The sequence below is a fragment of the Amyelois transitella genome, chromosome 12 (genome assembly GCF_032362555.1).
Source record: "Amyelois transitella isolate CPQ chromosome 12, ilAmyTran1.1, whole genome shotgun sequence".
NCBI lineage: Eukaryota > Metazoa > Arthropoda > Insecta > Lepidoptera > Pyralidae > Amyelois > Amyelois transitella.
In genome coordinates, this window is record NC_083515.1 from 5,566,635 (window position 1) to 5,576,875 (window position 10,241).

At 32.2% G+C, this 10,241-nt stretch overlaps 3 protein-coding genes across 3 annotated transcripts; 2 read left to right on the forward strand and 1 right to left on the reverse strand.

Moving 5' to 3' along the window:
- LOC106142652 (dual specificity mitogen-activated protein kinase kinase 4) lies at window positions 1-5,747 on the forward strand. Its single transcript, XM_013344499.2, has 8 exons — window positions 1-209; window positions 289-481; window positions 667-819; window positions 957-1,101; window positions 1,799-1,968; window positions 2,122-2,251; window positions 2,653-2,873; window positions 3,437-5,747. Exons 1-8 carry the CDS (start codon window positions 176-178, stop codon window positions 3,618-3,620), a joined length of 1,230 nt encoding a protein of 409 aa, XP_013199953.1. The 5' UTR covers window positions 1-175; the 3' UTR covers window positions 3,621-5,747.
- On the reverse strand, window positions 5,119-6,777 carry LOC106142653 (transmembrane protein 186). The gene is made up of 2 exons (XM_013344500.2): window positions 6,397-6,777; window positions 5,119-5,923 (listed from the first exon to the last, which is right to left on the reverse strand). The coding sequence occupies exons 1-2, from the start codon at window positions 6,656-6,658 to the stop codon at window positions 5,628-5,630; spliced, it is 558 nt and encodes a 185-aa protein (XP_013199954.1). The 5' UTR covers window positions 6,659-6,777; the 3' UTR covers window positions 5,119-5,627.
- Window positions 6,778-7,036: 259 nt separating this feature from the next.
- LOC106142104 (transducin beta-like protein 3) lies at window positions 7,037-10,236 on the forward strand. Its single transcript, XM_013343733.2, has 2 exons — window positions 7,037-7,236; window positions 7,864-10,236. Exons 1-2 carry the CDS (start codon window positions 7,214-7,216, stop codon window positions 10,217-10,219), a joined length of 2,379 nt encoding a protein of 792 aa, XP_013199187.2. The 5' UTR covers window positions 7,037-7,213; the 3' UTR covers window positions 10,220-10,236.
- Window positions 10,237-10,241: the final 5 nt, after the last annotated feature.

Sequence of the window (10,241 nt, forward strand, 5' to 3'; positions counted from 1 at the left end):
AGGTTTCTGTGTCGTTTATAAAATGCTAACATTTACGGCTACTTCGTTGATGTATATTATGAAAACGTGACAAAATTTATTGTTCTGTTTTTCAAATGGATCATTTGGAATTATTTTCTTACACCAAAGATTAGTAAAAAGAAATTGAAAAGTATTTTTCTCGGTAAGACTAAAAATGTCGAAGAATGGCGAATTGTCATCAAACCAAGGTAAAAGCTCAAGCTAATGTTGTCGTACGACATGAAGTTGTGTATTTCATAGCTATATGAAAACAATTATATCTTTTAGGTCCTAGTCGACCAAGTATGCCTAAACCGGATTTGAACTTGTTTAACCCTGAAAAACGCAAAATACTGGAGTTACCATTAGGAGGGTCACCAGGTGATGGTGCTGCGTTTTTGCCGTTTTCTGCCAATAGCTCTTCACAGAAACCGCGGGTACCATCTCGTACAATAAGAGATGTTCTTCCTGAAAATACAAGGTAATGAATGTTTCTTCCTTCCATTTATATAAATTCCATTATTAAACCAAACAGCTTAATGAGGCCTTGCAGTCTTTGAGACTGTAATCTCTCTAAGATGTGTATCCTTAAGTTGTTATCCCTCTAGCAGTCCATTGTTTTCTAGCACATGTTAGGCTTACATCTGATATATATTTCACTTTCAGAGACAGATGTAGAATTTATCCAACCATGCAATCTTCAGGAAAATTACAGTTGTCTGCGACAGAAATATATGATTTTACAGCAGATGACCTTCAAGATTTGGGCGAAATTGGACGAGGTGCATTTGGTGCAGTGAATAAGATGGTTCATCGAAAGTGAGTGACAGTATTGTTGAGAATAGAACTTGTTTTGTAAATATTTATAGTCTAATATTTAAGTTAATCCACCCTTTTCGCAGTTTATACTATTTATAATATTGTGAAAATAATACCTAAATATTTATTTAATGTAGGACCAACCGTGTCATGGCTGTGAAACGCATTCGCTCTACAGTAGATGAAAAAGAGCAAAAGCAGTTACTGATGGACTTGGAAGTAGTAATGAAAAGTAATGAATGCCCATACATAGTTGAATTTTATGGAGCGTTATTCAAAGAAGTAAGTAATTTTAAGCGTTAAGTTGACAAATGGTTTGACTGTATTTTAGAATTCGAGTGCCTTGCATGTCTTGTATGTGTAACCATGTTATAATAAAATTGAAGCATGATTCAAATGTAATTTTTATAAGTTCGGCATAAAACATGCACTGTTTTAACTAATGTCACTGCTATAACAGAGCCAACATAAACAGACTGATAGCACATTCAGCTATTTGGCTTTATGATAGAATTGAGATTCAAATAGTGACAGGTTGCCAGCCCATCCCCTAAAATAAAAATCCCAAGTTTAAGCCTATCCCTTAGTCATTAATTTGCTACTATACAGGATGTGTTAAGAACTGCTGAAAGAGCCGTGTAGTTCCCGGCTCCAATATCAAAAAGAATAGCACCACTCCATCTCTTTCCCATGGATGTGGTAAAAGGCAACTAAGGGATAGGCTTATGATTTTGGGAATTTTCTTTTAGGCGATGGACTAGCAACCACTCACTATTTCAAACTCAAAATACTAACATTATGCCTAACAGCTGAAACACGGCCTTTCAGTATTTTAAGACTGCTGGCTCTGTTTACCCTGCAAGGGGTATAGACGTTATTATATGAATTAATAAATGAAAGAACATAAAGAAGGCTGTAGATTTATAAAAGATATTTTTTTATTTTTTCAAATTTGTTTTAATAACATTTGTGTGTGCAGGGCGACTGCTGGATCTGTATGGAATTAATGGACACTTCATTAGATAAATTTTACAAGTTCATATGTGAGAGGATGCAAACTCGAATACCTGAAAATATTATAGCAAAAATTACTTTGGCTACTGTCAAAGCCTTAAACTATTTAAAAGAAAAACTTAAAATAATACATAGGTTAGTACAACTAATTAGTTTTATGTCCAGGATATATACCAGTAATCAGTTGGTGATATAGTTATGCTATACATTATTTTTTGTTGTGTATTTGTGCAATAAAGATTACAATAATCAAATGCACCTATAATAAAGATATTTATTTGTGTACAGGGATGTGAAACCTTCAAACATATTACTAGACAGAAGGGGAAATATCAAGCTATGTGACTTTGGTATATCTGGCAAGCTAGTTGATTCAATAGCGCGCACCCGTGATGCTGGGTGCAGACCTTACATGGCGGTAAGTAGTTTTCATTTTACATACATGTATTATGTTTTTATTAGACAAAGCCTCAACTGAGAGAAGTCTGAAATTCCAAATAATTTGTGTTATGTATGCCATTGATAAACTTACAAATAAAGATTAAAACAAATCCAATTAATATTTTTTCATTTATTTATTTAAACTGCTGAACCACATGTAACTTAAGTTATCAAACTCTTAATTGAGGGATATTTTATGGTTCCTAGCTGTAGCTGCTATTCCCTACCTAGATAAAATCCTTTCAGGTTGACTGGAATAATTCCCTACTAGGGATAAGTGTTGTGCATTTTTGTTTTTGTCTATGTTTTCTGTAATTCTGTTATGAACAAACAAACTTACCATTCCTATGTGCTTATGGTTATAATGCTATCGTGCAGCCGGAACGGATCGATCCTGGCCGAGCGCGGGGCTACGACGTGCGATCCGACGTATGGTCGCTGGGAATCACCCTGATGGAGGTGGCGACGGGCGCCTTCCCTTACCCGCGCTGGGGCTCCGTGTTCGAGCAGCTACAGCAAGTCGTGCAGGGCGACCCGCCGCGTCTCACCAACAATAATAACGCATTCTCCAACAATTTTGTGGAATTTGTCAACACATGGTTAGTTGTAATTATTTTTAAACATCAAACAAATAACAACACATTTAGTACATTATTATGATTAACATTTGACGGCCTGTGGCACAGCGGTATTATGCTTGCCTGTGAAACCAGAGGTTTCAGCTTCGAATTCCGGCCAGGGGCATGACGGCTAATAAGCTTTTTCTGATGGGATTTGGATGTTTATCTGTATAAGTATTTTTTTTTATAAAATATAGTATAGTTGAGTAAGTATCTCGTAATACAAGTTTCGAACTTACTTTGAGCCCAACTCAATCTATGTAATTTTGTCCTGTATATATTTATTTATTTCTAATGCGAAGGAAAATTTATAATATTTTAGAAAATTGGATATAAACCTAAATTTTAAGGGATTGATGATTATTCATCTGATGCTCCTTTTAAAGGAAATAAGGGATTATATGTATAACACCTGTGTACACTTATTGAAAGTAGTATACTTTTCTTTGTGGTTGGCTGTTAAGTTATTCTGAAAATTTGGCTTATGTTATTTAAATGTCCACAATGTGTTTTGTACTTAAAATATTTGCTTTTTGTTACAGTCTCATTAAGGAAGAAACTCAACGTCCGAAATACAATAAGCTTTTGGAGAGTCCATTTATTAAAGGCATTGACCAAAGCAGAGTTGATGTGGCCGCGTATGTTTGCGAAGTACTGGATGCCATGGAACGAAATGGCGTAAGTCCTTTCACCACAGATCAGCCGGCACAGGCGTGGGTAGATTAATGCGTCACTGTTACTACAAAAACACTTCTTATACTTATCAGTTTACTTACTGGTAATGGGATTGATGTAGATAAAAAAAGAAACAACCACTTTTGGGTTCATCTTCTCACAGTACAAAATAATAATTTACTTTTGAGAAATTATAATGTGCATGTTTTGGGCTCAAAGAGAAGGCTCATGAGACTATGACTACCATACCACCAATCCTGCAATGGTGAAAGTCAAATGCACCCTCAAAGTGCTTGTTCTACGTTCTATTTCCCTAGAAACATTTGACAAGTGTTAAGTGTCTATGTTGACTGGCTTGCCTCCTAATTCATACATGCTGTGTTGCATTACTTTAGAAAGAGTTTAACTTTATTGAAGTACTGTATGAATCGATGTAGTATATATTAGGACAAGTAGAACAATTTTTTAAACCTTGAAGTTTGATATGGATAAAAATGCAAAAAATATACATCCACATACAATTTTGTATCTCTACTTCTTTCATATTGTAATATACTTCAATTTATTGTTTCGTACTGATAATTTTGTTTCAAATTATTTATAAATACCTTATTTTAAAATGTATCCAAAGTCTATTCTTCCTTTTAGACAGTTAATATGAAGCAATAAAGTATAAAATAAAGAAAATGTGAATGTTGAAAAAAAAATTTTTAATTTGACCAATAAAGTTTTATTCAATGGGATAGTCAAGGCCAATAGCAAGAAAAAATTATTTTTCTTAATTTTAGCAGCTCTCATACAATATGTTCATTAAATTAAAGGCCATCTCTACACATTTTTGTTTAATTTTCATTTTTAGGTGAATAATATACTGGGCTGCGGTGTATACTAAAATATGTATTTATTTTTCATAAATCCCAAATAAGAAAAATACATGAAACTTAGAATTTCTCAAATTTCTTTGTAATAATTGGTTATAATTTTTTTTCTTAAAGTTCATTAGTTTTTGTTCTTGGTTAAAAAGTATTAAAATATTATTTTTTTAAAAAGGGGTTCTCTATTTTAGTTTCACTAGTGTTTGTAAATTCATTCTTCTCACCGTGTAAAAAAATATGTTTATTAATGTAGTCCAAAGAATTATGGGTGGTCTTTTCGTGTTTGGCAATTTCTACATTCTGTAATATTAAACTAGGTATTAGATAGCACTAATATGAATAGCTTCACAGACAATATTAAGTATCACTTGTTTTGTACCTTGTAAAAAAGTTCCAGTTGTGTGGATAATTCATATTAATTATAAGAGGCAACATGAGAAGAATAATAAAATTAGGAAAGGTTGTTTAACCGTCTAGTCTATTTATTTAGTTACTTAAAAAAAGGTATACAATCTAGAAATGTCTTTTAATCTAAAAATCATTAGTTCCTCATACAAACTTTTTATGCCATCAGCAGATTAGTTCATTTTAGAACAAAAAGCAAAATTAATTTATTATGACATCTGTTGTTTCAGTACTATTAATTAATTTATTAATGTTTTTTCAATAAAAAGACCAATCAGCATTGTTAACCCTTATTTCAGTACCTAAAAAAATTAACTACAATTGATTCAGGTAAAATAACCTACAGCAAAGTTATAAAACTAAAATTTTGTCATTATTAGGAGGCCTACTTCACCGTGATGATATCATAGAAACAAGCTAAGTTGAAAAAAGGTTTCAATTTTAAATGTTTGTATTTTTGCTACCTTATTTGTTTTGTGAACACACACAGTACAGAATTGCAATTTTTTAAATTTGTAAATAATAAAAAAAATGGGTCAATAAACATCAGCCATTTGTATGAAATAATAAAACCATTAAAATGGAAAAAATCAAACCATTTTGCAGTTATAAAAATATATTTATAAGATTTGGTTCTCAGTAAGTACTATTACATTTTAAGAAATAGAGTATGATAAATTAGTACAGTTTTGTTTTATTGCTACTAATGGTTCTCTCTAATAAAAAATTAATCTTAAGGTATGATGTGTCAAAATTAATGAAAAGAAAAAATCAATGTTTATTCTAAAACTTCACTAATTTTCTTTGCATTTAAAATCTTACCATATTTAACTAAAAGTTTGTACTTTGCCCCATCAGACAACTGTGGAGACAAATAAAATGAATCTATTGCTTTTGGTGGTAAGTCAAAAAGAGGAAACCAATCTTCTGTTCTTACAATTTTATCTTTTCTTTTTCCCCAATAGTCAACTGAAGATATCTTAATAAATTGATTATCTTCAGTTATGTAAAGAAAACCAATGATATTGCGAAATGGTAAGCTAACCAGTGACAATACAGCTGCTGCAGTCAAACCTGGAATATAAAAACAGCTTACATATTAATTCCATGACTTACAATTAGATTTATTTGTAAAATCATTAACAAACAACTTACTTTTCTACAATACATTTTAAAATTACTTTGTAAATCATCTAAATCTTAGTTTTGATTTAAAATTCATATGATGATTATTTGAATTACTTAAGAATTATTAAAATGATTAGCATTTTAATATTTATTCTTAAGTAATAAATTATTTAAGAATAAATATTAAATTAGGCTGCCAGCCTCCTGGGAAATTCATCTCAGGACTCCATTATGCAGGGACTTGCTTTTTTGTAAATAAGTGTTAGTTTTATATTAAGTGTATTTATAGATTTATCTTTCAGTTTTCCTTATAGGTACTAAACTAAAATAATTTTTTTTAGATTTTCTTTAGTTTTATTAAAGTGGTTGAATTTTAAATATGTATTCTACAATACTATAAATAACAATACACTACTCACCAACATAGGCAGTGGAGAAGAAGGTATGCTCTGGTACTACATTCATTATTTCTAATATACCACATGTGGGCAATGCTACAGTGCTTCCAATTATATGGTAAACTTTTAATCTATTTAAAATTGCAATATATTTAATAGCAGGTAATGAAAATACAGGTTCGAAATTTTGTTTAGTCTGTTCAGAATATGTTTTTGAAATGCATCTACTAACCATATAGTTGCAATATTTCATGGTACGAATATTATAGCTTAAAATAGACATTTTTAATATAGCACTATATTTTATTCTTAGCACATCATGTCAATATTATTATTTCAATAAATTACCAAATATGTAACAGATAATAAAGTTAGATACCTGCCTACTTTATTTTACCGTTACTGACGTTGCAGGTATTTTAGTTTAACTTTTCATTTATGGTTTGACGGTCTTGGATACAAGGCGCATTTAAATTATAATTTTTTTGAGAATGATAATCACAGACTTAATATAAATGTTCTAAGATAAAGTCTGTGTGTTTCTGACAGTCAATAAATTATTTAGTCAGTCCAGTCTCCCTCAATGTATTTTCCTATTTAAATAAATTTATGGTAAAGTAAGTTTGGCATCATTAAGCCTAAAAAAACAACTAATGTCAAAGTATGTCAAAGTAAGATCTTGGAAATAAAATAATTGTTGTTCGTAAATAAAACCATGTGCTCACAAAAAATAGAATCATCTGAGAATCATATGGACTACTTTAATATTACATTGTAAAATATTGAACAATTACTTTACTTTGTTGAATAAGAGTATTACCATTTCTTATTTTACACCATGGCGAACATGTTAAAAGAAATGTAAGTCCATTTAAAATTTGTTTATGTGCTGCTATAAACTATTTGAAGTGAACTAAATTATAAAGCAAACCTAATGCAGGGCAACCACCTGAAGTCTCCCACTTGCATCTTGGATAGGAGGGCAGGCTCATTCCATCTATATAATCACGTCTATATCCCTTGCAGGGTAGATAGAGCCAGCAACTTGAAAGACTGACAGGCCACGTTTAGCTGTAAGGCTTAATGATAGAATTGAGATTCAAATAGTAACAGGTTGCTAGTCTATAAGAATAAGCCTATCCCTGAAAAGGAAAGAAAAGATCCGTGTATAATTATGATTCAGAAATGGTTAATCAGGTGAATACACAGATTGTCTCTCGCTCAACGTTTTGTTTATTCTCTTTGTCTTGAATTGGTTCTAGTTTAAATGTGCTGACACCCACACAGCCTAAGAAATTGTTGATGTAGAAGACCACATTTGATTTGTACTATATTTTAATTTTCCAAGTATAGACTTTGTACCTAATATAGTAAGCTAGCTTGGCCCGCCTATGTCCTTAGATGGAGCCTTTTTTGATATCCACACTATATGTATATTTTATAGGGAAAATTATGTTATAGTTGTTAATTCAATGTTTTTTATTTTAGATATGAAAAGTCAGGAGAATATACTGCCTTCTATACTGGCGGAGATATTCAGTGGTCACAAGATGGTGTCTGTTTACTTTGTCAATGTGATGATGTTATCAAAATCATTGATATCAATACACTGTCAACAAATCTCATCATTGGAGACCCTGAAGAAGATGCAGAGAGTGACCAAATTTACACATTCCAAATGTCCCATGACAATGAAGTTATTGTGTCTGCACATAAAAGTGGACTCATGAAACTGTGGGATCGAACAACAGGTAAACAAGTAAAGGTTTGGAGATCTGGCCACAAAGGGCCAGTAGCTAGACTAGCATTTGATTCAAGCAATGATTGCCTTGCATCAGGAGGATCTGATGGAAATATTAGACTGTGGGATTTGGCTCATCATACCTGTACCAGCAGTTTAAGAGGTGCTATGGGAGTTTTCACTGTCTTGATATATCACCCAAACCCGTCTAAGGAATTGATTTTTGGAGCAGCTGATGATACAAAAATAAGGTCTTGGAATTCAAAAAATGGGAAGGAAAGTGTAATATACTCTGGGCATTTTAGCAAAGTGACCTCTCTGCAGTTTACTGCAGATGGTGAACATATGGTAAGTTCAGGCAGGGATAGAGTTCTAATTCTTTGGAAATTAAGTGAAAGCAAAGCTCTGAGAGTGATACCTGTCTATGAGAGTATTGAATCAATTGTACTTTTACCACAGTCTTTTAAAATACCACATTTTTCAAAAAAAGTTGAAACTGATGGTATTTATGTTGCATGTGCAGGAGAAAAAGGGGTAGTTAAAGTTTGGAATATGTATATGAGTCGTTTGATGTATGAACAAAATAATAGCTTGGTGTCTCCTGCAGCTGAAGAGGGTGGCCTTGCTGTAACACACTTATTGTACAATGATGCTCGGAATATGCTATCAGTTGTCACAGTTGATCATAATATAATTGTACATGACCTGGAATCCTTTGGCTGTGTGAAGCAAATGATTGGTTTTACGGATGAAATTTTAGATATAATATTTGTTGGTAAAGAGGAAACACATATTGTTGTTGCTACCAACAGTAGGGATTTAAAGTATTATGAGTTGGAAAGCATGAATTGCCAAATATTGAAAGGCCATACTGATATTGTTTTATCTATGGCTGGATTTCCTACTAAACCTGAAATGTTTGTATCTTCTGCTAAAGATAATTCTGTTAGAATTTGGATTCAAGATGCAAATAAAGTTATCACATGCATTGGTGTTGGAACAAGGCATACCGCATCAGTGGGTTCCGTACACACTTCTCAGACTTCTTGTAATTTTTTTACATCAGTGAGCCAAGATAATTGTTTAAAAGTTTGGACCATGCCAAAAGATTTTGATGATAATGAGCAACAAATAAAATCAAGCTATACTGAGTTGGCACACAATATGGATATCAATTGTGTTGCCATTTCACCAAATGACAAAATTATTGTTACGGGTTCTCAAGACAAGACCGCTAAGTTATGGACAGAAGATTTATCATTATTAGGTATTCTTAAAGGTCATAGAAGAGGAGTGTGGTGTGCTAAATTCTCCCCTGTTGATCAAGTTATTATGACCTCTTCTGCAGACTGTTCTATTAAGTTATGGTCAGTTGTGGACTTGAGTTGCTTAAAAACATTTGAGGGTCATGAAAGTTCAGTTTTAAAAGTGGAGTTTCTTAGTAGAGGCCAACAAATTATTTCAAGTGGTGCTGATGGACTATTAAAATTATGGAATATTAAGTCTTCTGATTGCAAAATGTCATTAGATAATCATGATGGAAAAATCTGGTCTTTAGCTGTTAAAAAAGATGAATCAGTGCTTATAACAGGAGGGTCTGATTCAAAGTTAGTAATATTGAAAGATGTGACTACAGAGCGAAGGGATCAGCTGGCTAAGGAAAGAGAACAGCAGATCTTGCAAGAACAAGAGTTAAATAATTTATTACATGATAGAAAAATGGTAAAAGCCCTGAAACTAGCGTTGCGAATGGATAGGCCCCTACATGTTTTGAAAATTGTCAATGAAGTCCTGAAAACAGGAACTGATAAACTATATGAAACTCTTAAAGAAATTAATAACACCCAAAAAGAAACATTACTGAAGTTTGCTGCAGAATGGAACACAAATAATAAAAACTGTCATGCTGCACAAATCGTTTTTAATATCTTAGCGCCAGAAATAATATCCGGAAACTTGAAATTACCAGCTTTAGCCAGTTTTATTGAAGGTGCATTACCTTACAGTGAAAGACATTTTGAAAGATTAACTAATTTGTTGCAGGATTTAAATTTTATTACTTACACTGTAAACTGTATGCAACCTCACTCTATTAAGAACTAATAAAATTTTAAGATGATGATGA